The sequence below is a fragment of the Canis lupus genome, chromosome 7 (genome assembly GCF_003254725.2).
Source record: "Canis lupus dingo isolate Sandy chromosome 7, ASM325472v2, whole genome shotgun sequence".
Taxonomy (NCBI): Eukaryota; Metazoa; Chordata; class Mammalia; order Carnivora; family Canidae; genus Canis; species Canis lupus.
Window position 1 is genome coordinate 32,210,441 of NC_064249.1, and position 25,363 is coordinate 32,235,803.

The window sequence follows — 25,363 nt, forward strand, 5'->3', positions numbered from 1 at the left end:
ACCCAGGTCTTGAGAAGTGATAAGCATAGGGAACAGCTCTGCCAGAGTGCCCTGTGACCTGGCATGTGCCCACACAGACCCTACAGGCAAAGGCTCATTCAACTGCAGTCTAAATCTTGTCTGGTGGAATGCTCTCTGTGATTCTACCTGGAACATGGCAGGATGCTGGGCTGTGAAGAGCTTCCACACGGCTTATCCCACAGTAGACTCTCCATCCTGCAGAAGGCTGTCCATGCCACAGGAAACTCCGTCCCACAAGAGGCTGCCATGGGGCTGCTTTCTATCCACCTCTCTAGTTCCAGTGAAGCATGAAATTTTTCACTTTGTCCTTCTCTGGACAGAGCTTCAGATCTAAACCCCTTAGCTGCAGTGTAGGATTGACTTCTCAACTATAAAATGACCTGCCACCTATGCCATGTGTCATCTGGTCCACTGAGTTCGATGGTGTTCTGTGGGAACAGGGGTGTCAGGAGCTGACACCATGCTAACTTTGCTTTTGCTCTCTGTGTAAATAGAAACTTTCTGCATACATTTAGGCTTGCTGTCTCCTTACTAGCCAAATCTATGGACATGGGGCAAGCCAAGCATTTTAAAATATATCTGGGTTTTGTTTTAATCAGGCATAGTAAGATATGCAGACACAGAAATGGTGGTCATATAAGACCACACATGGAAGCACCAGGATCAATCAGGAGGCAGAGAGGGCAAGGGGGAAAGCATGAGCAACCTCATTGTCATATTCAGAGGTTAGTCAAGGTAAAATGAGATTAGCAGAATTAGGATTGCTTGGTTTGAATAATTTCAGGAGGCTATGAGGAATAGGAGCTGTCCTGATTTCTCTGGTACCTGGTCATCAGGGGGTAGTGGCCTAGGAGTGGAAAAGCTTGTGAAAGCCAGATAGAGGTGGTGGTTAGTGGTATGGGTTTTGGACTGGTTGATTTGCATATGAAAGGTACTCTGAAGGTTGTGCTGTCTCAGTGGTAGAAAGACCCCAGTACAGGAAATAAAAACATGGTTAATATACCATACTAGTAGCTGATACTGTGCTATTGCTTAAGGACTGCTCAATGTCTCAACAGTAGATTTATTAAAAAGTTAACAAGCACTCCCTTGGCATCTCTGTGTGTGGAAATATAGAAGTAGGTGAGATCTAGTCCTAATCTCAAGGAATTCACAGACCAAAATTAATGAAATAGAAATGAACACTGGACTCTCAAAATTAGAAAGAGATGATCATAAATATAAGAAGATGATAATTTTTTTTAATTTTAAGAAAAATGCAATGCATAAAAAATGTTCCAGAGACAGGAAAAAAGGTATATAAGGCTTAAGTTACCTTTGAATTATGCAAACCCAGAACTTTTTTTTTCAATTAAAACTATACTATCTATAAGGTAAAAGTTCAGAATAAAAGTATTAGAGTTTAAAATTATTGGAGATGTACAGGTAAACAGGTTTTAAGTTCCATCATTTGCTTCTTGATTCAAAAAGAGAATATACTTCCTTCCTGGTGAGTCCTGGAAACTCTCTTACCTATAGGTACCTATGATTCCACTATATGTGCACTATTACCAACTCTGAAGAAATATTTGCTGAATTATTGAATCTGAATCACTGCCTTTCTCCAGATATGTATATGTGTGCACCTGTCTTCCTGTGTACTGTTATTCCTTTATATATTCCAAATAAGTTTAGGACTAAAACAAATACTAGTACAGGAAGGTCATTGCACTGGGGCTAGTAATTTCCTTCAGAATGATGTCCCCTAAGATCCCAGCTAGGTAATGTGCATATGATGATCAGCATTCTGGAAGCAGGCTGGGAAAAGGGGACCAAAGTTCCTGAGTTCAGTAATACAAATGTGCATTTATTTGCCTTTTACACCCCAGCCCTCCTTACTGTACCTGACATTCTCATATCAGGAGATTGCCAAAATTTCCAGAAAATAAAACTGACTTCATTGAAAGGTCGCATGAGGTCCAATTGCTCTAGATCCATTCTTTCAATAAATCCTTCTCTTTTCAGCCCAGCACCTCAACTAAGTCTTTCACAGTACAGAGTTCTGTGGGGCAAACTGGCTCATTTCCTATTGGTGTCCTCTCTTGGAAGCTGGGTTATAGTTCTATCTACTCTGCTAAGAGTGGACGCTTACTTCTCTACCATCACTTTCCTTATCCAAAACCAAAAATAATATTTGCATATCTCACCTGTTTTTTTCCTTCTCTCTTGCCTGTTATCCTTGTCCTTGTGGATTAACACCTTTGAACATTCCTTTATTGCCACTTCTGTGGGTTTGAAGAACAGAAGATAAATTCTACTGGCCAGTCTTCCATGTATAATGAGAAACTCCCAGTGCAATTGGGTGGAGTAAGCCTTCTGATTTTTGTGTCAACCATGCATTTCACAGTGCCTGACTAGAGAAGGTGCTCAACAAGAAACTATCATTAAGAGGCAGCTGTGAAAAAAAAAAAAAAAAAAAAAAAGAGGCAGCTGTGGAGGACAAATGTATGCTCTAACTACAAAGTTAGATAGACTGGTTTGATTCCACAAATATTTTCTGAGCACATATCCCATGCCAGGACCATGGATACTGGACATGAGGACAAACAAAACACAACTCTTGCCTCTTGTGATCCATATTGTGGTGAAACCCCTTGGAAAGTTTCAAAATTTCAAATGTGCAAAATTACAGGGCTAACAAGAGTATGCATCACCCAGGCTTGTTCCTAGTGTTGGTTTCTAGCATCTGGGAGGAAGAGAAAGCTGTGGAAACCTAATTACAGTTAGATAATTTAAAGTTAACGGACAATACCCTGCCGGGTTGATTTATCCTTTAGAAATGCCGTCTTTCTCCTTTCAATCCCTGCAACTGGTAAATCAAGGATGACCAAAGATCTCAGGGACAGAAGTAGATGATTAGTTGGCTTTGTGTCTTAGATTGTTTTAATATTAATAGGGGGAAAAATGATGCTTTATTTTGGTCTTTCAACCTAAAGGAAAAACAATGCCACTTTACAGAAATTTTCACCCAAAGGAAAAAGAAAATCGAAATAACCAAGTTTGGTACCAGACTTAAAGAACCTCTGGGAAACAGATGAGGATTTAGAACAATTAAAAGGAATATATTATTCTGGACTCATGACCAGAAGCCCAGGTTAAGCTAATTTAAGAGAATTTACTTGCTCAGTAGCTGAAAAGTTATAGGAACCACTGGATCCAGGCACTTAAAAGTTGTTGTCAGGAGGAAATGGCTCTGCTCTCTTCTGTCTTAGATTCCCTTCTAGACATTTTTCACCTTCAGGTTTACACCTGCCAGCCTAGCAACATGCGGGAACAGAGAGTCTTCTCTAGCAAGACCAACAGCCACGAGTCTCTGATTTCCTAAGCCTAAGTCACGTTTGCTCCCTCACCCTTTATGCGACGATTAGGTTGTCCCACTCACACCACCAAGAGCATGTCGAGGTGGCTACCCAGAGGAAATCCAAGTCAATGGTGCCAAGAAAAGCAGGGATGGCTTTCAAGCCATCAGATATGATAGCTACTCATTGGTATAAGACAACACTGGCCTTCGAGTTTTGGCTGTATCACCCTTTTCAAAAACTCTTGAAATTCTTAAACAAGCCAGACCTCAGCATGGAGGGCTGGTTCTGAGTGCAGCTATTTTTGGATTATTTACTGATCTTCCACTGCATTTGCCCCCATCAACCATTAACATCCCTCTCTTGCTAAAAGGCCACCTGACCAGAAAGGTTAAGAGAAATATTCAGTAACCTCTAGAGGAAGGGTAGAATGCTTATTTTTAGCTTTCTGGTATTTGATCATAAATGCTTTCAGCCTGGAATGACTTCAATGAGATTTGTACATCTGAAGGCTGCCAAAAAGAGAAGGGGAAAAAGTCAAATATTAAAGGAAACCTTGCTCTCATCCAAAAGAGGAAGATTCCTTAAATTTCTAAAGAAAATGTTAGTTCTATTTTTAACTCCCTTTTTAGGTTCTCTAAGGCTTAGGCTAAGAGGAGAAATAGGTCTGGTAGCAAAAAGCTTTAAAAACCAAAGGTTTTATACCTAGGGCTTGTTAACCCTATATTAACAAGTCCTTGACAAAGGGGGGAAACAAGAAAGCAGGCATTCCACATGCAATCCAGTCCTCTCTAACCTCTGTATTGTCCATATGTGGGTCCTAGAAGATTTCTGAAAGGGATTTTGTTCTGAGAGAGAAAGGTCATGCAAAGTACATGATCTATGAAGACAGATGCACAGGCCATGAAAACTATCCTTTTTTTAAAAAGCTGCTAAATTAGTGTGTCACCTTAAGATAGCCATCTGTAGAGCAAGAGTGATCAAGAGGCCAATGATTCTTTGCATCCAATTTTTGTCAGGCTTTGCTTTGCAAACATTTTAAATCATTAGCACAACTCCTTAAAATGTATCTTCTACGTCAACTCTTGGAATGGTACATCCATCACCAAATTCTGCTCCAAATTCATTTGAAGTTGGCAGATTTAGGTTTCAACTTGCAGTGACTTAACATACAAGACTAAGATTATACTGAGCATGGGGCAGCTCACCTGGAGGACCCTACAGAGGCAGAACCATAGCTGCTGTGATGTGTGGGAAAGATGGTTCCATTTGATTCAAGTGTGATGTTTCTCAGACTGAGTCTCTTCATTTGTTTCCACATCTCTCTCCTCTTCCTTGATGAGTCTTTCACTGACCGTCCCACCCTTCTTGATGGCTCCCTTCCACCCTGAACCCCACAACACAATCAATTCAGCATTTAACAATATACTGTATTACATTCCTCCCTAACTATTTCAAATGTTGAAGTTTGCTCTCACAGGAACTTTTGTATGGTTGTGATTAATACTTTCTGTTTTGATACCTTATCTGAACAATCTCTGAACAAACTGAAGCTCTATACATAGGCATTCTCACTATATATTTAGGTTTGAATGATTATTAAAGTTTAAATCCCTAGTACTATTATGAGGTAAGAATCACATTAAAGTGACCTTTGGGCTTAATTTAGTGTCTATTTAGTTTGAGTCTGAGTATACATTTTCTGTTTAAAGGAAGAACATCTTTCATCTGATGCTGTACTTAATGGCCAATTGATTTTTATTTACATCTGATAATTCTTTGCACATTAGGTACTTTCACAGGAGAATTCAGCCCTTTGCAGTAAACACTGAGGACAATTATGCTCAGTGAGGAATTCTAATACTGTAAAAGAAAGGGTGTAGTTTTAAAAACTGTCATTTTTGTTCACATGGTAAAATTTGACCTTGTTTCAATAATTTCCCAAATCTCCAGCTAAAGAGAAAGATTATGCTCTAAGTCCATCCCACAGCACAGGTTAGAGACAAAATTAAAAGTCCAACCCCATAACCTTCCTCTTCTGACTCTCCCTGGACCAAACAAACCCTCTTAAATCAACTGTTCTCCTTTCTCAATAGAGTGCTGGGTATGGAGAAAAAATGGGATTGGCACAGAAAAATAATTTAGTACATAATTTTGGAAGAAGAAATTGAAAAGCAAACAACTACCCAAAACATTTCATTGTAACAAAATGTGGCAAAGCGGAGTTAGGACAAAATCTTATATTTACACAGCAAGCACAGTTGTTTCCCTGGAAACAGGAGGAGAGTTATGCAAATGATAGGAGTTAGCAGAAATCTGACCCAGAGAATAAATGAAAAAGACAAAGTGGCTAACAAGGCTACAAATGTGTTCCATGGTGATGAGTGATAAGAACAAGTTTGAAAGCTGTATAATGTGCTAATCATGATTATTTGGAGGGAAGTTATGGGGCATCCCGCTGTGGAATTTGGATGTGCCAAGATCTGGCCAGGTTCTGGGAACATTTGATACTCTGTTCCTTTGTCTGCTGCTCCATCAGTGGAGGAGAGAGGAGGAAGAGAAGGCAAAAGGGAGAGGACTTCAGGTACAGTGATGGGTCCCCAGGAAAGTTTATGAAAGCAGCCACTGTTCTGTCTTGTTCTATTTCTTTGCACCACACCATACTTCTTCAGCACAGGTCAGCATGTTGTTTCTCTTCTCCTTTACCGACTGATCCTGTCTCCTATGTAAACACAGAACTTTCTTACCAAGTAAGGCACCAGTGTCCTGCGGTAAACAACCTGATACTTGTAATTAAGTCTCAAAACCAAAAAAAAAAAAAAAAAAAAAAAAAAAGGCCATTTGATTACTACTCATGTCACCTCACGGTGAGAAGTCTCTTAATGGACTGATTTCTCAATAAAGAAAGAGACATTTTCCAAGCTGAATGCAAAATGAAATAAGGAAGGATAAATAATTCAGATTATTTTAGGGAATCAGATTATGATATATATTATATATAATATTTAGCTGTATTTTATATAATATGACATATAACATATATGATATACATAATAATACAAAGAAATATATACACATCATTAAATTAACATAGATTCAAATGTCAGCTTTCCTGTTTACTAATGGTATTACCTGGGGCAAGTTATTTACCTGTTCTTTTATTTATCTTTGTAAGGACACTGATATATAAAATAATACATCTAAAAAGTTAATTATTTACTGAATGCCAAGTACATTTTAAACACTCGATGAATGCTAGTAGTTGCTATAATAGTTGTTCTGACCCAAATGGATTCATATTCATATACATATCAGAACCAGAACTGTCATTTAGCGTATAGTGTTCTTGTCTGAAACTGGAGAAATAGGACTAAAATCCAGGTCTCTTTCCCACCAGTCTATACTCTTTCCACTATTCCAGACAGACTTTGAAGGATGTTTTTACATTTGAATATGGGAATGTCCAACATTCTAAAAACTTGCTTTAAACCAAATAATAAAATTTAAATTGAGAGTGTTTTTGGACTCTAGAGAAATTTGAAAACTGTGTTCAATTTCCTGATTCTCCATCTTGATACCCATCTAAGCTAGTAATAGACAGCAGAGCAGAGTTGCCATCTTTCTAGTGCTCCCCACTGAGATAAAAGCATCGTACAGCGCTGAATGCCAACAGAGCAAATAATTAGACTGAGTGCTCTTTCCGCTGCCAATGAATCAAGAAGTGAAATTTGTTGTGAATGTACCTGAATGCCCAGGACATCCACTGTCCTATGAGAAGTCATTAACATTTGCTGAGTGTCTTCTATGTACCAGGCACTGAGTACTATGGAGGATACAAATTGAAATGAAAGATTATTCTTGTTCTCCAGATGCTTATAGCCTCTAGTAAGAATCATAACACATGTCCATGAGGATAAAATGTCAGGTAAAATAAATTCCATGAAGAAGAACGAAGTGCTAGGAAAATCCACAGGTACGAATGATTAATGCACGCTGGCCTGGGGATGGGGAGGAGATGGGAGGGAGTAAGGATGAGACAACTCTCTATCCTAGAATTCTGGGAAGTGAGAATTTAGAGCCATTTTTTTTTCTTTTGTTTTGTTTTTAACTTAGAGCCATTTTACATCTGTTCTGAGAGAGAAAGAGATGAAGGGAAAACCCAGATGTCATCAGGATAAAAAAGCACAAAACAGTAGATGATAGACACACCTTGAACATGTGTACTAATTCATTATTTCAAAAAACATATCCACACTAGCAATTCAATCATCAAGATTTATTCACACTTGGGGATAATTAAGACTTTAGTGTCATCTTAACTAAATGTCTAGCTCTAGGGTTAATTTGGATCTTCTTTCAAAAGAAAGCAATGTTAATGGATTAATTCAAAGAAGTAAAGCTCTTCTTTAATAGGTTTTTCTTTAGCAACCTATCATTTCTAGGATTTTAGAAAATAACTCACCAAGGAACAAAATTAATCTTTTCAGGTCTGTTGACTTAAAGACAAGTTGACACTGTGAGAAATAATTTCCAGGGTAGATTACTATAAAATGAAAATTTAATATGTCTGCACCATTGAAATCTCCCAAGATAAATTTGCAAGATTGCCTATGACTTTCACTATTTTTTATTCTTTCAGTAATTGTCCAGATGGCACAACCCACTGAGTGTTGACATTATAATAACACAGAAATTAGTTAAGACAGTAAAAATGTGATTTATTTAAGGAAGAAAACCAATATCAATATGTAATAATCTTAAATTTAAATAAGATATGAAAAGAGATATTAACTAAACTTTATGTCCCTAGAAGATTTCACTTCGATATGCATAGTTATTTGTTGTGAGGAATAAAAGATAGGACATATCAAAAAGTACTGAAGGCTATAAGGTACCTTGAGAATGTGCACAATGATAATTATTTGATGAAAGTAATAGGACTTAAACTAGTATCTTTTAAGCACCTACTAGGGAAAGCTACAAAGCATCCAACATAGGTCATTCCTTAGTCTTACAACAGATTAGCTACTACCTAATAGGGAAGAAAATTCCAAACCTGGGCCTAAACCAAACCTCTGGAAGGGTAATAAAAATTATAATAGTAACAGTAGTTAACTATAATGATGTTTCCATTTATTGTTCACTTTTTCTGTGTCAGATGCAGAAATAGTGAATTTCCCAGTAACATCAAAATAAAAAAAAAAAAACCTTAAATATCCCTTCTTTTTTTCTTGTTCATCTCTTATGCATGTATTATATCTAATTATCTAACCCTTTCCGAACTATTTATATTTTTAACACAGGACCAGTAACAAGTTATACCTTTTAATTACTTAGACCATATAAATTCTTAATATCACTTTCATTTAAAACTGCCTTTTAAGGGATGCCCTTTTACTGAGTCTTTTCAAACTCTGTTAAGTCAACCTTGATGTTGGATTAATGGCATGAAATGGTCCAAACTCTGAGGAGTTCATATTCATTTGGTTTTGAACATGGGTAAGATGGTTTTCTCTTTCTGTCCAAATTCCTCCTGTTTTTTATATGAAATACCTTCCTCAAAACTGCATGTGGTCTTGTTTATAAAAGGAGCAGACTGAAGTGACTTTAGGATACTAGACTATTGGTGGTCCTCATTCCTTTCATGGGTCTCAACTCTAGTGCTGAACCTGTCTTCCAAAAGATTGATATTGTGTTACTTCTTAAAATGGTATTATTTTCTATGTGGCTAAAATCTTAGCTGTATTGATAACTTTCAGAGATTTCACATATCCTGGTATTCTCATCTCTGCACTTTTCCCTTCTTGGCTTGAATTTTCACCTTTTAGTACAATTTGGAATCATCTGTAAATCTGAAGAGTCCAGATGTCTATAAAGATAACATTTAAATGCTAAGATAAAATGCAGTACAAGCTGGGATTCCCCAGACTTCCAAAACACTGTTTATGACCGCACTATGTTTTCTTCCTTTTCTATTGTCCCTTAACCATGCCAAAATACTCCCAACATTGCCATGTATAGTCCTTTAAAAAAAAAAAAAAGAAATGTAGTGATGACTTTTGGAAATCCTAAAATAGTGAACCAATTGCTCCTTTCATGACGTCAAAAAAAAGAAGTTACAATATCAGTAAGTCTCAATATTTCCTCATAGAATCGTGGTTATATGTTCGTATTTAACTAGGAATCCTGTCAGATTTCTGGGGAGGGGGAGGGGAACTAAAGGTACATCCACATGGTTCTTTTCTAGAAAGTTCCTTAAGAATAGAAATTCAGTATTCTGTAGGTGCAGGGGTGTTTGTCCAGTAAATTATGCATTTTGGCCCATTGTTAATGCTTTACTCTTGAAGTAGAGAAATCCATCTCCAGAGATTTATGGCTGCTGGCCATACAGCAATGAAATGGGTCAGTTGTGTTAGAGAGAAGCTTTTCTCTAGGGAGGACATCATAGGGAGAAGCTGTGGTATTCTGAGTAAAAGATAAGGTAATAGAACTATTCCAGACAACCAACATGGTTGGCAGTCAGAGAGAAGTCTTATTTGTAGACTTTGATGGACATACTTTTGTATTTGGACAGAGTTTTCCCGACCTGGGATGGAGTTATTTGGAGAACAAAATCAACTCCAATTACAATTATATTCACTTGAAATATAAAAGAGCAAAATCAGATGTTCAGAAAATGCTGCAGGGAAGCAGAACCACTATCTCCCAGTTACCTGGAAAGAGAAACAGTTCCTAGTCCTTGTCGATATGTTTATTCAAAAAGCCAAAGCTAAAATCAAAGTGCTTGGATATTCCTCAACTTGCAGTATTTCTTCCAACATTCTGGTGAAAATAAGATAAGCAAAAGCTTGCCTTTCATCTTGGTCATATCAACTTGATCCAACCATATTATAAAATAAATCATTTCTCTACAAATATAGGGAGAGCCCAATAAAAGTCTAAGCTTATCATTTCCCAGTAGTACTGAGCTATTAAAAAAATAATTATCTAGAATATATGCCAGAAAGTCCAAGTGGCTGAGATTAGAATTCTTTACTATTTCTAATCACTTACTGGTTCTATTTTATAACAAGGAAGAGTGACAACCAAGAGAGAGTGAAAAAATCTTTTCACAGCAAAGATAATTTAAATACCTAGTTGATTATGTGACAGACAATTCATCTTCTCCTCTTGTTCCTCAGTTTGGTTGACTGTGTAGTTACTATGTGCCAGTTGCTTTGTCACTTTGTCAGAGAGGTGTAGCAAGAAGATTTCAAAGAAAGGATGGGCTTTTTGTAAATGTTCATGTTCAGGTTTGCAGATCTAGTTAGCATTTCTTGTTTTCTACAAGAATTTCTTTTTCAGGACTAAACTCTAAGAACTGCCAATATTTTTATAGTACTTTAAAAAAATTTATTCCTCATAAATTTCCCCTCTGCATTCTTGAATTTTCTTTGGGATAGCATAAAATCAAAATATTACAGGCATAATTTCTGCCAACATATTTTAGAATTATTTTCAAAATCAATCTCTTTCTGAATTTCTTTATACTCCATGATAGCCATTCCAATGGTAGATAAAAAAGTAAAAAAAAGTAAAAAAAATATTTTACAGTAAGCTGTCAGTTTTAAAAAGAAGCATCTTATAATTACCTTACAAGCTCCACAGAGAAACATTCCAGATTACTCATTTTTATTGTCTTTAAATTGACTCCAAATATAGTTAGGGTTAAGTTATACAAGGCATCTTTAATGCTGCTCTCAAAAATATTTAGATGCAAAATATGTACTCACTAAAACTTGCATTGGCCTAGTTCATATGACCAAGCTTGCTCTTTTTTCTTCTTATTTCTGCAACTATCCACATGACAAATTTAAACCTACATAGATTGTTCCTCCATGATACTAACAAATATGCACACAACCCTTAGAGGAATAAAGGAAAAGAGGCAGGGCATACTTAACTTATTACATTCAAAGGCAACTTTATTTTTTAAAGATATATTTTTTTCATTTATTTTATAGTAAGAGAGGGTGAGCATGGGCAAACAGGGTGGCGGGGCAGGAGGGTGGAGAGAAGGAGGGAGAGAGACAATCTGAAAAAGACTCCATGCTGAGTGCAGAGCCCAGCACAGGGCTTGATCTCCCAACTTTGAGATCATGACCTGAACCAAAACCAAGAGTTGGATGCTTAACTGACTGAGTTACCTAGGTACTCCAAAAAGCAACTTGATTTTTAAGCACATTTAGACTGCCTAGTTTTCATATACATGACTGAAAACAGCAAGGCATCACAGAGAACTGTGTACATTGTTAGATGATCAAATTAATAATAAGTGATTCCATATCCAGTGATATAAATTATCACAGTTCCTATTTCTATGCAATTGGAGTAACTCAACATGTCACTTCCTTTGATACCAAGCATGTTGAGAGGATGAGTAGGACAGAGAGGGAAAAAATGTGGTCAGAATGAATTCAAGAGAATTAAAATACTTTTCTGAGCCTTAAGGCTTGAGACTAATAGAATATTATTCAGCCTTGAAAAAAGAGACTTTTGACTTTTGTGACAATACACATGGACTTGAAGAACATTATGCTAAGTTAAATAAACCTGACACAAAAGAACAAATACATGATGCCATGAATATGAGGAATCTAAACTGGCCAAACTCCTTGAAGTAGGGAGTGGAACAGTGGTTGTCAGGGGCTGGGGAAAGGGAGAAATGAAGAGGTATAGTGGAAGGGTACAAAGTTTCAGTTACACAAGATGAGTAAGTCCTAGAGATCATTGTGCCTGAGTTAACATTGTATTGTATAACTTTAAAATTTGCTAAGAGGGTAGCTCTTATGTTAAATGTTCTTATCACCCCCAAAGGAATGAATGAATGAATGAATGAATGAATAAATAAATAAATAAATAAATAAAGCAGGAGGAAAGGTTAGGAGGTGATGGATGATATGTTTATGGCATAGATACTGCTGATGGTTTCACTGGTTTATACTTATCTCCAAAGTCATCAAATTGTATACATTAAATATGTATACCTTTCTGATTTTTTTATAAAGATTTTATTTATCTACTCATGAGACACACAGAGAACAAGGCAGAGACATAAGCAGAGGGAGAAGCAAGCTCCCTGCAGGAAGCCTGATACAGGACTCAATCCCAGGATCCCAGGATCACCACCTGAGCTGAAGGCAGACACTCAACCACTGAGCCACCCAGGTACCCCTAGCTTTCTTATGTTAATACTTACATACATAAAGTAACTTAAAATGAAAAAAAGACTTGAGGCCAGCCAAACCCACACAGACTGTTATACACCTTTTCTGATCACAAATTTTGGTCTTGCAAATTGGTGGTAAGTCTTTTTACAAGAGCACATTTAAAGTAACCAATTCAGGGCAGCCCAGGTGGCTCAGCAGTTTAACGCCACCTTCAGCCCAGGGCATGATCCTGGGGACCCAGGATGGAGTCCCATGTCAGCCTCCCTGCATGGAGCCTGCATCTCCTCCTGCCTGTGTCTCTGCACCTCTCTCTCCTTCTCTCTCTCTCTCTCTCTGTCTCTCATGAATAAATTTTTAAAAATCTTAAAAAAATAAAGTAATCATTTCAGATGAGGAATGGAATTAGTTACAAAAGAAGAATAGTAAGGAAATTCAACACCTTAATTATCAACATTTGTGATGGATAACCTTCTCAAGCTAATAAAAGACAAAAGATAGAAATATATGAAATGCAGGAATGGCTGACCAGAACTCCCTCTTAATTTTTACCATTTTCTCCTCTATTTACAGTGCTTGGTGTTTTAGAACAGGCACCAGCTTTTTGGCTCCTGAGAATTTGTTCAATAAGTTCAATCTTCAAATATGTTAAATAACCTGAATTAATAGTATTTTTATTTGATAACTGTCAACAGGCAGTCCAGACTTTTCTGACCTCAGTAGGCTGTTTCATAGGCATGGTCCAATTCAAGTTTGAAACTACACCATTTACAAAAAATTGAGAAGAGAATTCTGGTTTATTTCCTGCTTAGAAAATAACATGGGAAACAGCAATTTCACAGTCAATTAATTCAAGGAAATGCAACTTACCCAATAGGTGAAGGCTTATTTCACCATGATCTAGAATAATTGAAATTCTGAATATCCAGAATACAAGAACATCTGAATGCCCTAAAGAATCACAGAGTGTCATGACAAGAAATACATTTCATTTTCAGCTAGATTAATCTGTGGGGAGTAGGGTGGTATTGGTGTTGGATATTTCTAGAGATATTACCTGAGGTTTGGTCAAGCTTTGGTTTTAGTTTATCTATCATAAACACAGTGATGGCATCACCCCCACAATCTTCCATAGTGCACAGACCATGATCCATCTTGTATAAAGCAGAGAAATGGAGAGTTTAAACCTCATGTGCTGATTTGTTCTCAAAGAAAACCACTGGAGTCTTTATCCCCTGAATACTAGATCTCCAGACACAGAACAATGTGATTCCTAGTCACTTACATGAGGACTTGATGGTTCACCTTGGGCCCATCTCCCTTGCTGTTCCAAGTGAACTGAGGCAACAGTCCTACACGCCAGGACTTCAAGAGCAAGCATATATGAACCACATATTCTGCTCACTCCTAAGTGATTCTATTCCACAGGGGTCCATCTTTGGTCCTCTGATTTTCTCCTATGCAAAACTTGAAAAGATATTTTATCTATTTAGCTTCTAACCAACAATCTACCCAGATTGTTGTATCATCTACTTGTTGTATTACTAAATACCCATATATATTCAATAGCTGGACATCTCACTTGGTTGTTCTGTGAAGATCTGAAACTCAAGATGTTCAAAACCTATCATATCTTCTTCATAATCTCCATGGAAAGAGCGAGAGAGAGAGAGAATTTCTGTTTATCAGTTCATTTGTAAAAGGCATCATTGTGCATTCATTGTTAGATCAAAAATACAGGTGTCTTTGTTGGCAGTGCCTTCTTTATTAACCAATCTGAACTCTCACTAATCTCCCTCCTCATCACCACCATGGGCCCCTTCCTGAATTGCTAATGAAGTCCCTCCTAAATTCTTAAGGTTTCTTATACATCAGATTTCTTCTTCAATTCCACTGACCCTATGGGTCAGGCTGTTGTAATCTGCTGCAGATTGCAGCCTAGCTCCCATCCTTGTCTCCCTTCTCTGCAAATCAGCATTTACTCCTACATTTTCCCCAGAGAAACTGCCATTAAAAAATTTTTATAATCCCATTTCCCTGCTTAAAAGTCATCAATTGCTTCTGACTCTTTACAGGATAAAAGTCTAATTCCTCAAGATTCTTACTACTGCTTTCAGTTCTAACTTCTGCTCTAGACTCCGCTTGCCTCATCCTGTGTCAAGGTCACTGCAATTTGTGAAGTTCCCTGAGCTTAAAGGGCCCTTTCACACCTTGAGTTTTTGAACAACTGTTCCCCTTTTGTCTGACTAACTCTGATTCATCCTTTACAATGAATTTCAGATGTCACCTTCTCCAAGAAATACCTCTGACCCCAAGAGCATGGGTTAGACTTCACACACTCCTCAGCACTCTGGGTGTTGAAATATCATGAAAATTATCTCACCTTATTTGTCTGTCTGCTTACTAGAGAGTGGTTTCCTCAAGGTCAAAGACCATGTCTTACTTCTTTGTATCTCCAAGCCTGGCAAAATGTTCACAACACAGGAGGCTCCTGAGGTATGTGTAATTTATTATTAACAAATAGAAATCTATAGAACCTGAGATATAGCCTGCTCTAGAGAACTACCTCAAAACACCATGAAATTAATGCCCAAATTCTTGTTCATGTGATTTATATTATAAATAAGGATAATAACATTAGATTCCAGAGGAAAAAAATTTTTTTACACAATTTCAAGGCCAAAAACATTGACAAAAGTTTTTTTTAACCCAAGTAACTTATGTATGTTGATAAAGCCACACAATAGTGTAACTACTTTCACAATCCATATGAATGCCAATATTTCCTCTAAAATTACAAGCATTAGTTACTCACTTAACAAATATTTAATTAACATCTCCTATGTTAGAAATTGTTTTTGGTGCAGGGGTACAAAACTGAGTATGGAACCTTCTTGTAGTTTACATGTAGTACTATAAATGTCTAGAAGATAGACATTAATCAAATACTACCATTAATGAGTTTATAAGTTGGAATAAAGTACTCCAAAAGAAAGTAATGTCATGTTATGAGAATACATAAGAAAGGAAACTGGCCTGGACCTAAGATGAGTAGGTCTACACTGACCAAACAGAGAAAGGGAAGAAGCATTCCAAAAAACAGAGGAAAAAGCCTAACAGTGGAAAGCCCCCAGAGCAAGAGGGAGCATGATGAAGTATAAGAGATGAAAGTGGCCCCTGTGGCCACAACCAAAGAAATAAGAGAGAGTTCTCTGTGAAATGAGGTCTGACAGGCAGGCAGGGGATGCACAATGCCACAGTCAGGAACCTTATTCAAAGAAAAAGAAAGTATAAGATGCAGAGTAGACGTAGAGACCAGTTAGGAATCAAGCTGATAATTCAGGTGAGCATAGGTTATACAGTGGACTCCAGCAATGCAAGAGCAGATGGCAAAAAGCTAATAGATTTGATGGCTGCTTAGAAGAAAAAGTTGACAAGACTTGATGTAACAGTTATGAAAAGAAAGGGCTATAAAAGAGAGGTCAGGGTGACTCCAAGGTAACTCCAGTACTTTCTGCCATATGCCTTCTTTCCTGATACAGAGCACAGGAAGGGGCTGAGAAAGAGAAGTGAATTTGTTTGACATATTGAGTTTGAGGATTCTTTGGGACATCTGTGGCATAAGGAGTTGAATATACTGAAGTTCCAACAAGAGAGCTACACTAGAGGAATATACACATTTGCATAAAGTTTATAATTAAATCTATGGGCATGGAGGCATTGATGAGGGAGAAATTATGGTAAGATTTCCATGAATGCTTTGTCATTCTAGCTATGTCATGAATAGTCTAGTCTGTTGTATTCCCCTCCCCACCCCAAAACACACTCTGGTTTCTCTGAATCACAGAGTGTATATGGAAGGGAAACTTGGATATCATTATGCATAATCTCTCTATTTTAGAGGAAAAGAAACCATGGCCACTTTCCCCAGGTTATGAAGTCATCAGAGAGGTAAAACAAAAGCCAGGTCTTTTTGTCAAGCATTCTAGTTTTTACTTGGAATGAGGACATGTTGGGAGATAAATGTAAGGGTCTCCAGTACTTATAATTCTACAGATTCTGATATGTGTTCATTCATCATGATGAAAAGACACAGGCTGCAGCAAAGGACAGAACTCATGGGAACAATCCAGAGTGCTAGCAAAACAGAAGCACTGAATTGAGCTGATCTTGGTTTGAATACCAATAAGCTGTGCAAAATTGGGCTAAAAAGTTGAACTCTCTGACCCCTCCCATTTCCTTCCCTATGAAATAGAGATAAACAAACAAACAAACAAAAAAAGAAATAGAGATAAACAATAATTACTTTGAAGTGCTATAAGGAATAAAACTAATATACTAAAAGCCACTAACCATATAGAAGGCTCTTAAATTACTAATATTTTCCTCTAAAGTAGAAAGAAATGTTTTTCTCCATTATATACATGATATGTAATATAAAAATAACATATAAAATGTAATATATAATACATAATTATCTAATATAAAACTAATTGTTATTGTAATTATATATAATATATAAGTAGCTGACATTTTAATATAGAGAATCAAAATAACACTTATAAAACTATTACTATTAAAAACAAAATCCCAATGTTTGATTCAAACTTTTATTTTTTTTTTTTAATTTTTATTTATGATAGTCACAGAGAGAGAGAGAGAGAGAGAGAGAGGCAGAGACACAGGCAGAGGGAGAAGCAGGCTCCATGCACCGGGAGCCCGACGTGGGATTCGATCCCGGGTCTCCAGGATCGCGCCCGGGGCCAAAGGCAGGCGCCAAACCGCTGCGCCACTCAGGGATCCCTGATTCAAACTTTTAAAACATTAACTACTGAAACATTTATTTCATCAGGACTTACACTCTATTTACTTTATGTTTATTAGACTCCTAAATTCTACAAGTGTCCATGATTGTGAATCATCAGAAAATCTACATCCAAAAAATTTTCCATATTATTGTGATATAATGTATTTTCCAGAAATAAAGCACCAAAAAAGCCCTATCTCAACATCTTGCTCTTTTTTTTTTAATTTTTATTTATTTATGATAGTCACAGAGAGAGAGAGAGAGAGAGAGAGAGGCAGAGGGAGAAGCAGGCTCCATGCACCGGGAGCCCGATGTGGGATTCGATCCCGGGTCTCCAGGATCGAGCCCTGGGCCAAAGGCAGGCGCCAAACCGCTGCACCACCCAGGGATCCCTCAACATCTTGTTCTTAAGCAACTGAAAACTACACTGTCAGTTTTAATTCATTCAAATATGCATATAGCCAAGGTGAATGGTATAGTAGTAAAATACTATCAAAGATGAACTAAATGTCATGAAAAATGTAAAATTAATCATTTCCTCTTGTCCACAAACTTGTGCTCCATTTGGATTTGGATCTATATTTTGCTTCCACTCAGAGTTTAAATACAAAGGATTTATGGCTGATATGAGTGTCATAGTTTGCTTTACCAAAGAATTTTAGGCAAGAGATGAATAAATATTGTAAGTTACAGGATATGAATTCTAGAGCAATAGTTACCTCATAGGAATAAGGCTTCTGAGATTCATTTAGGGAAAACCCCACTCCTCAGATACTTCTGGATTTATTCCTTATCTACCTTCAAAACATGACTTGAAGCAATTTACAATATTAATCCCTCCCATTCTCTCCGTTTCTCTCTCTCTCTCTCTCTCTCTCACACACACACACACCAGATTAAAACAACAACAGCAATAAAAGCCAAAAAAACAAAACAAAACAAAACAATTGGAAGAAAAAAGAAGATAATACATCAGTGAGGAGTAAGGTGAGAAAGTACCAATAAAATGTTATATTTAGCAAATGAACTTCCTAGAAACTAGAGAAAACAGGAAAAGGAAAATACAGTTTATACATTACTTATTGTTTTATAAAAGGAAAAGCCAAGTTTATCTTCAAAGAAAAAATATTCTTAGTATTTATGATCAAAGAAGCATATGCCATGGTTCCTCTCATAAGCAATTTGATGAACATGAGGTAAATATCTTTGATTTACATTTGCAAAAGTTAACAAAGTAGTATGTAAATAATCATTTCCCTGCCTACTTTAAAGGCTTATCATTATGCTCAAACATCATAAAGTTATTTCTTTTGGCAGGTAAGGACATGTAATTAGCATTCTTGATTGAAGATCCAATTATATAGTAAAGGCATTTAAACAATTATGCTCCCACAACTGACTAAACCCTTGTGAAGAGAACTCACCTTAGTTGATTGTACTTAATTGAAACTTGAGCACCAACATATATACAATATGTCTCTTTCCCACTAATATTAAAATATTAGCCTTCAAAACCCAGTATAGTAGATAAAACAGCAGGTATTTGATCACTATTTGCCTGAAATAAAAATCCTAAAGAAAAATAAGGTTATCAGGCCTTCAAGACTAGAAGACGTCAATCCTATAAATACATATTTTTTAGCTAAGAAATACTGATTCCCTGGTTACATCTCAGTCCTAAATATCTCCAGTTAGAGTTTGGAAATTTGCATTCTAAGAACCTCCCCCACTGAATCTGTTTCAAATGCGGGAAAAGTCTGAAACAGAAAAGGAAAGAGAACACAGCTAAACAAAAGGTAGAAGTTTTACTGTGTGTGTGTTGGGGGAGATGTGCACCCCCAAAGGAGGTGTATGACTGCAACATTGTCTCCCAGGAGACTGGGCAAGGGCTGCAAAGCCAACCAGAAGCCAGGACTTTCTGCCTCATGTCCTCTGCTTCTTTTCTCCCTCTGTTCCATTGCTCTCAATCTGCAGACAGGCTTGCTTTGCTTTTCTCTGCAAATGCCCATGCCCATGCCCATTATCCAGCCTGCAACTTTACATCATCTCAGTGCCAGACACACACACAAATGAACTGAAGTTTGGGAAAGTCAACAGAAAGAGTCCCAGGAAAGAGAACTGATAGGCCAGGCTCTGGGGAGCTGAGCCAGAGCTAAACTGGAGGGGTCCAGTCACATACCACAATCAGAACAATCAGAACTGCCTGAGTTACTTCTGCAGGTGAGAAAGTAATTTTGTGAGAAGCAATGTGACTGGATCCACCCAAAGATATTTCCTACCCCACGGTTCAAGGATCAGCATGGAGGATTCATCCAAAGACTTTTCCTCTGATCTTGGCACCTCAGAAACCAGAAGGCCGAAATTAACAGTTATAAAACCTAAATAGTTAGAAAAAGGCTTGGATGTTTAGCTGAAGGGAAAACATTTATCAGGAGGGGGAAAGCCATGAAACAAAAACCTGAAAGCCCAAATCACATTTATATTATCTGTGTAATGATATTCTTTGACATGACTCTGGATCTGGATCTTAGATAGTGGGAGAGGACAGGATTGCATTATCACTTTCACAATATAGCTGTTCTCACCAGAGGCAGGTGGGGGAACTGCTTGGCTACCCTTACATATATATTATGCATAGGTCCTTCCAGGTGTCACTGGATAGTGCCCTTCCCTCCAGATGGCTGTTAACATTCATCAATTTTAGATGCTGAGGAAGTTCTTAGGTAGAGAATAAAAGAACTAGATTCTTCTTCCTAATCCCTTCTCCTTTCCATGAACAAAACAATCAAAACAAAACCAAAAATAAAACAACAACAAAAAAAACATTGAATGGATTGGGATGGATTTGATTGAGGTGAGATGAAAGAAAATTTAAAAAGAAAAAACAATAATAAGGGATGCCTTGGGTGGCTCAGTGGTTGAGAGTCTGCCTTCGGCTCAGGGTGTGATCCTGGGGTCCTGGGATCAAGTCCTGCATTAGGCTCCCCAGAGGGAGCCTGCTTCTCTGTCTGCCTATGTCTCTGCCTCTCTCTCTGTGTCTCTTCTGAATAAATAAATAAAATCTTAAAAACAACAATAAGAATAATCAGAGCCCTTGAAGCTCTAGAAAAATCTGCATAAGCCAGTTGGCCACTGTACCCGACACTCTGGGTAAAACACAGGTGTTGGTCTGGAACCCAGTCTGGCCTTGCTGCCCTGCTTATGGCAGTACTTCTTAAGCTGTAGTGTTAAAATTGAGGTTCTGATTTAGTGGGTCTGGGGTAGGCTTATATACTACGTTTCTAATAAATTTCCAGATGATGCTGATTCTATTGGTCCATGGACATGTTTTGAGCATCAAGACTTTAGGGAGTTTTAGTGGGTAACCTGAAAGAGCTGGACACACAATACTTGAGACTCTTTTCCCCTGTAGAACAGCCCACAACAAGACAGACTCCTGAGAATCACATCACCCTCCTCTCACACATGACATCACTCATTCATCACAATTGATTTCTGATTCTGCTAAGGGCAGTGAAGTTAGCAGATCATTGTTTCTTTTGGAGCTCTGCAGTAGAACATGAAGCATGCCTAGAGAGAGGAAGGAAAGGCAGAGAGAGGCAGAAGATCAAGCAGCAGGTGGCAAGTGGGATCACAAAAGAACAGAAGGATTAATCCCAAATAATTATAAGAAATATCAGGAGAAGAAAATCACTTCAGAAGATCAAAATCTGCTAGCAAAGTAGATGGGGCTTCAGACCATTATAATTTGGTGATACTACAACAAAGAGGTTGGTAAATACTAGACACAATACTATTATGTCAATTAAATCTACAGCAAAACAGGTAATTAAACCTGTGACGCAGAGACCTCCTGAAAACTTTCTAGGAAACACACAATGGTAATTAGAAACTAAATACATTAATATGAAAATGTCATTGATATTCTCTTTATGTAATAACTACCATTGTTGTCTTATGTTAATCAACATTAAAATAAGCCTCAGGCACTTCATGGTTCATTCTGCATCTATGTGTCCAATCTTATCTTTTATTTAAGATCTTAATATTGTCAATTAAGCATTCTTCCAGTAGGATGCTACATCAGAACTGTAGAAAATTATGGTACTGTATTGGAATTGTATGAGGTATTGCTACTTGAAGAACTCAACCAAAAATTTTAGATTTACCATGAGAGCAGATAACTCAAACTTGCAGCCCAGCTTAATCTGTTGAGCAAAACTTTTTTTGCTCAGTCATTTTTGTTTATGGATATTGTCATTAAGAACTCCTGAACTGCCATGCCTTCACACAGGCCATGCACTATTGACCTGACCACAGTTCCCAGGAAGATGGGTGGGTAACTCAGCATTTATATGTCTGGATTCTGATGGCATTTAAGTTTGCAACTTCTGCATTAGAGTATTTAAGGAGGTAAGTTCTCTCACTGGTCATTAAAATATGACTGATTTTCATATTTGTGTTTAGATACAAAGTTAACTCTCTAAGTTGCTGACTCTAAGGAGCTTAATATTTCCTAGGGGATATAGGACATTATACAAAAATGTAGCACAAAATAGAGCATAATAACTGCTATAAGAGAAGCAAAAACAAGTTTTTGTGAGAGCACAGAGAATGAAGGCTCAGGATAGTTTTCTCAAAAGAGTTCTCTGAACTGTTAAGGAATGGACAGAATTTCATAGTCAGAATGACCTTGAAGTCAGGAAGTGAGTCAGTGAGAGGAAGTAAGAGATGGAGTAAAGCCCCAGATGTGAGAAAATACAGGCTATCATCAAAGAAGAGCCGGAAACTGGAGCAAAGTGGGCATGAAAGGCAGTAATAGGAAAAAGAGGGCATATTTTGTGAGAGCTAATGTCTTCCTACTGCAGCTTTTGCCTGGTCCTTGTTCTCTCTCCCTTTCATCAAAGAGTAATGCAGCCACTAAACACCAACATCTGGGCCTGCCTCTTTGTATTCTGGTCCTAATCACTACCTCTCATCAAGGCTGAAGACCTGTTGGCCACTGTGCTTCCTTCAACCCTTGTCCACAAGGAAGCATCACAGAACCCTCCCTCATTCAGGAACCCCATCATGCATCTCCTCCACAGGCTCAGTCCAGCCTCCTTACCCTGCTGACTCACCAGATCTGAGGGCTCTGGTCTGATTCTGCTTCTTCTCCAAGCCATGCTAGCCTGGGCCCAGCATGCCTATGTCCCACAGCTTGGGCATCCCCAGCCTTGTGGAGCCAGAGCACAGATTTCTAACTCATCACTACCATTTTCTCTAGAGTTTCTCCAGTCACTTCCAATCAAACTATGGAGTTTCCCTATTTCTACTAATGATCCCTTAGTCTCACAGTCATCCAATTAAAAAACAAAACCAAACAATATTGGGTCATGTCCTCTTATAGCCTATATGTCTAGTTATTTAACAGATGCTCATGTTTCTTCCTCTGTATTCCTTCACTCCTCAGATAATGGAACGTTGGTACCCGAACTATTCCTACACAGACCTTGGACCTACCATGGTGACAACAGCCTTCACTCAACACCAATTTCCCCCGAGCACCTTCATCATAACATGCTCTGCGAGAGCATGACACATCTCCACATCTTCCATGCAACAGAATTAGATTCTTGGGTTGGCTTTCAAAGACTCTCATCCTGACCCAAGTCTTTCTTTTCCATCTCTACAGCTTCTCTGCACACTTCTATGTCTACATATTCTCACCCTGGTCACCTCCAGTTCTATACAGTTGGTGGTCTTAAAGCTGATATGACTTTTCAAGTTTCTTTTTTTAAATTTTATTTTATTATTATTTTTTTGACTTTTCACTTTTCAAATTGGGCTCACCACTGTTGTTCAGGAACCCCTTCCTGACTGATTTTTTTCATCCTATTTTTTTTTTTTTTAAGTAGGCTTCATTGCCTAGCATGGAGCCCAAAGAAGGGCTTAAACACATGATCTAGAGATCAAAACCAAAACTGAGACCAACAGTCAGACACTTAACCCACTGAGCCACCTAGGCATCCCTTATCCTCCTAATCTTTCTATATAATCTATACCACATTATTTCATCCACCTTTAATATCATCTTCTGTTATTTCACATTTGTTCATTATGTCTCTGCAACTGACCCAGAGTAAAGTCAAGTCATGATTTTTGTTTTGTTTTACTATTACTCCAAGGGTCCAACATGATGTTGAACATGGTATGGGTTATTTCACAAGGAGTTACTGAATAATTAGAGAGAAAATTTCAATACTGAGTGACTAGAATTGATTTTAAATAGTTATGTCAAAGGTGCTAGAGAAAACAGTGCTGCACTGAATGCACACTTACCAGAGAAGACGCTAGGTATCTTGGAAAGAAAGCTTTTGACAGTACGAATAGGAATTCCATTTTTTTCATCTTGCATGCGAGCTATGACGTCTTCCATCTAAATAACAATAATAAAATAATTAAAATCTTTTAAAAGTTGAACTTTCTGAGAAAAATCAGTTTTCATAATAACTTTTTATACCAGTCTTGCCCAACTAAGTACAATGCCGTATCTTTGCCTTCCTATACTTTGTCACGTTAATATTTTTAGTTTGGTTAAAATAAGAGAAAAGAGTATGAAAAGTGGCCATTTTAAGGTCCATTAAGCTACCAAAAGGAATTCTGTGCTTTGAATATTACCTCTCTCCTGGTTTCATATTCTTTGGTTACAAAGGTTGAGATAAAAGAGTGTTTATTTTTGAAGCTGTCAGCTTCACTGTCATAGCAAAACTCTCACTTTTGTCAATGTTATCTCTGTGGAACTCAGTGAGGAAGAAAATAGAAGCCTTAAAAGCATCTCTGTAGATTTCGTCTTCCAGAAAGAGAGTTTCTATGATTTGGTTCAATGAGAAATCCTTTTACCTGCCTAGAAATGCAGGACCCACTGCTAGCAACTGCTGCTTCTCTTGCCTGGGCATTTACTGAAATGTGATATGAAATACACACATGCATGCACACACACACACACACACACTCATGATAAAATGAATGTAGTACTGTAGCTTTCTGCCCATTTAGTAAATTCTGCTGTATCTGTTTCAATCCAGTTAGTACACTCTCTTTTGCTTTTGAAAAGTTTTCACAGTTTTAAAGAATCATACTTTACAAAGCCTATTGTGGAATTTAGATCTAACATTTATTCAGATCATAATCCCTGTGTGTTTCTATACCTGTGGCAAGCCTAATACACACAAATACATAGAAGTTGTATTACGGAGCTCAACAACCATTCACTCATTGACATCCATTCACTCATTCCACAAACAGCTATGGATCACCGACTCTAGATCAGACTTACCAATGGGCACTGTGGATATGAAAATGAATAGAATACAGTTACTGTCCTCAAAAGATGTCAGAGTCAATATTGAAAACAATGTAAAATTTGAGTAACGTTTGTCATTTATCTAATAGTGTTGTACCACTATCAATCTTCTGTTTTTGGTAATTTTGCTAGGATTCTATAAGATGTTTACATTACAAGAAGCTATGTAAAGGGCATCTGGAAACTCTCTGAACTATTTTTGCATCTTTTCTGTAAGTTTAAAATTATGTTTAAAAAAGTTAAAATCACAGTCTAAACTTTATATTGGTGAATTACCAAATTCCCAACAACACAGCTTTACAAGGATTTTCAACTAAGAATTCTTATTTGCCTGGATAAGTGTTTCCAGATGTATTAACATAAGAAACTGCTCACAGGAAACTGGAGATGTGGGAAGAATGGGTTTCTGAGTCAGATAGGTCTGCATGAGACTTGGCTTTTCTTGTGACCATTCATGTTCACTTTTGAGCAAGGTGAGCAACCTCTCTAAGTCCACTTTCTCACCTTTATGTGGTGTTAATAATATTTATAGTAACACCTTCACAATGTTCATACGGTGGAGTTGGGCCTGGGTGGGGGATAATGTATTTTAAGATTAAATGATAAAACATAAAAAATAAAATAAAAAAATGATACAACATATATA

At 37.4% G+C, this 25,363-nt stretch overlaps 1 protein-coding gene and 1 long non-coding RNA gene across 8 annotated transcripts in view; one reads left to right on the plus strand and one right to left on the minus strand.

Annotated features, from left to right (window-relative positions):
* The window catches only part of RGS7 (regulator of G protein signaling 7), a 581,011-nt gene that overhangs the window by 237,959 nt on the left and 317,689 nt on the right, over positions 1–25,363 (minus strand). For 6 of the 7 annotated variants that reach the window (XM_025430511.3, XM_025430510.3, XM_049112368.1 and 3 more), the window contains exon 3: positions 23,694–23,790. The exons of the other annotated variant lie outside the window; for it this stretch is intronic. In XM_025430511.3, coding sequence (XP_025286296.1) covers positions 23,694–23,790 — 97 coding nt within the window. The remainder of the gene's footprint in view (positions 1–23,693; positions 23,791–25,363) is intronic. 7 annotated transcript variants of the gene reach the window in all.
* On the plus strand, positions 20,861–23,834 carry LOC112648713 (uncharacterized). The gene is made up of 2 exons (XR_003129233.3): positions 20,861–21,142; positions 22,825–23,834. It is a non-coding gene; the product is annotated as an uncharacterized LOC112648713 (long non-coding RNA).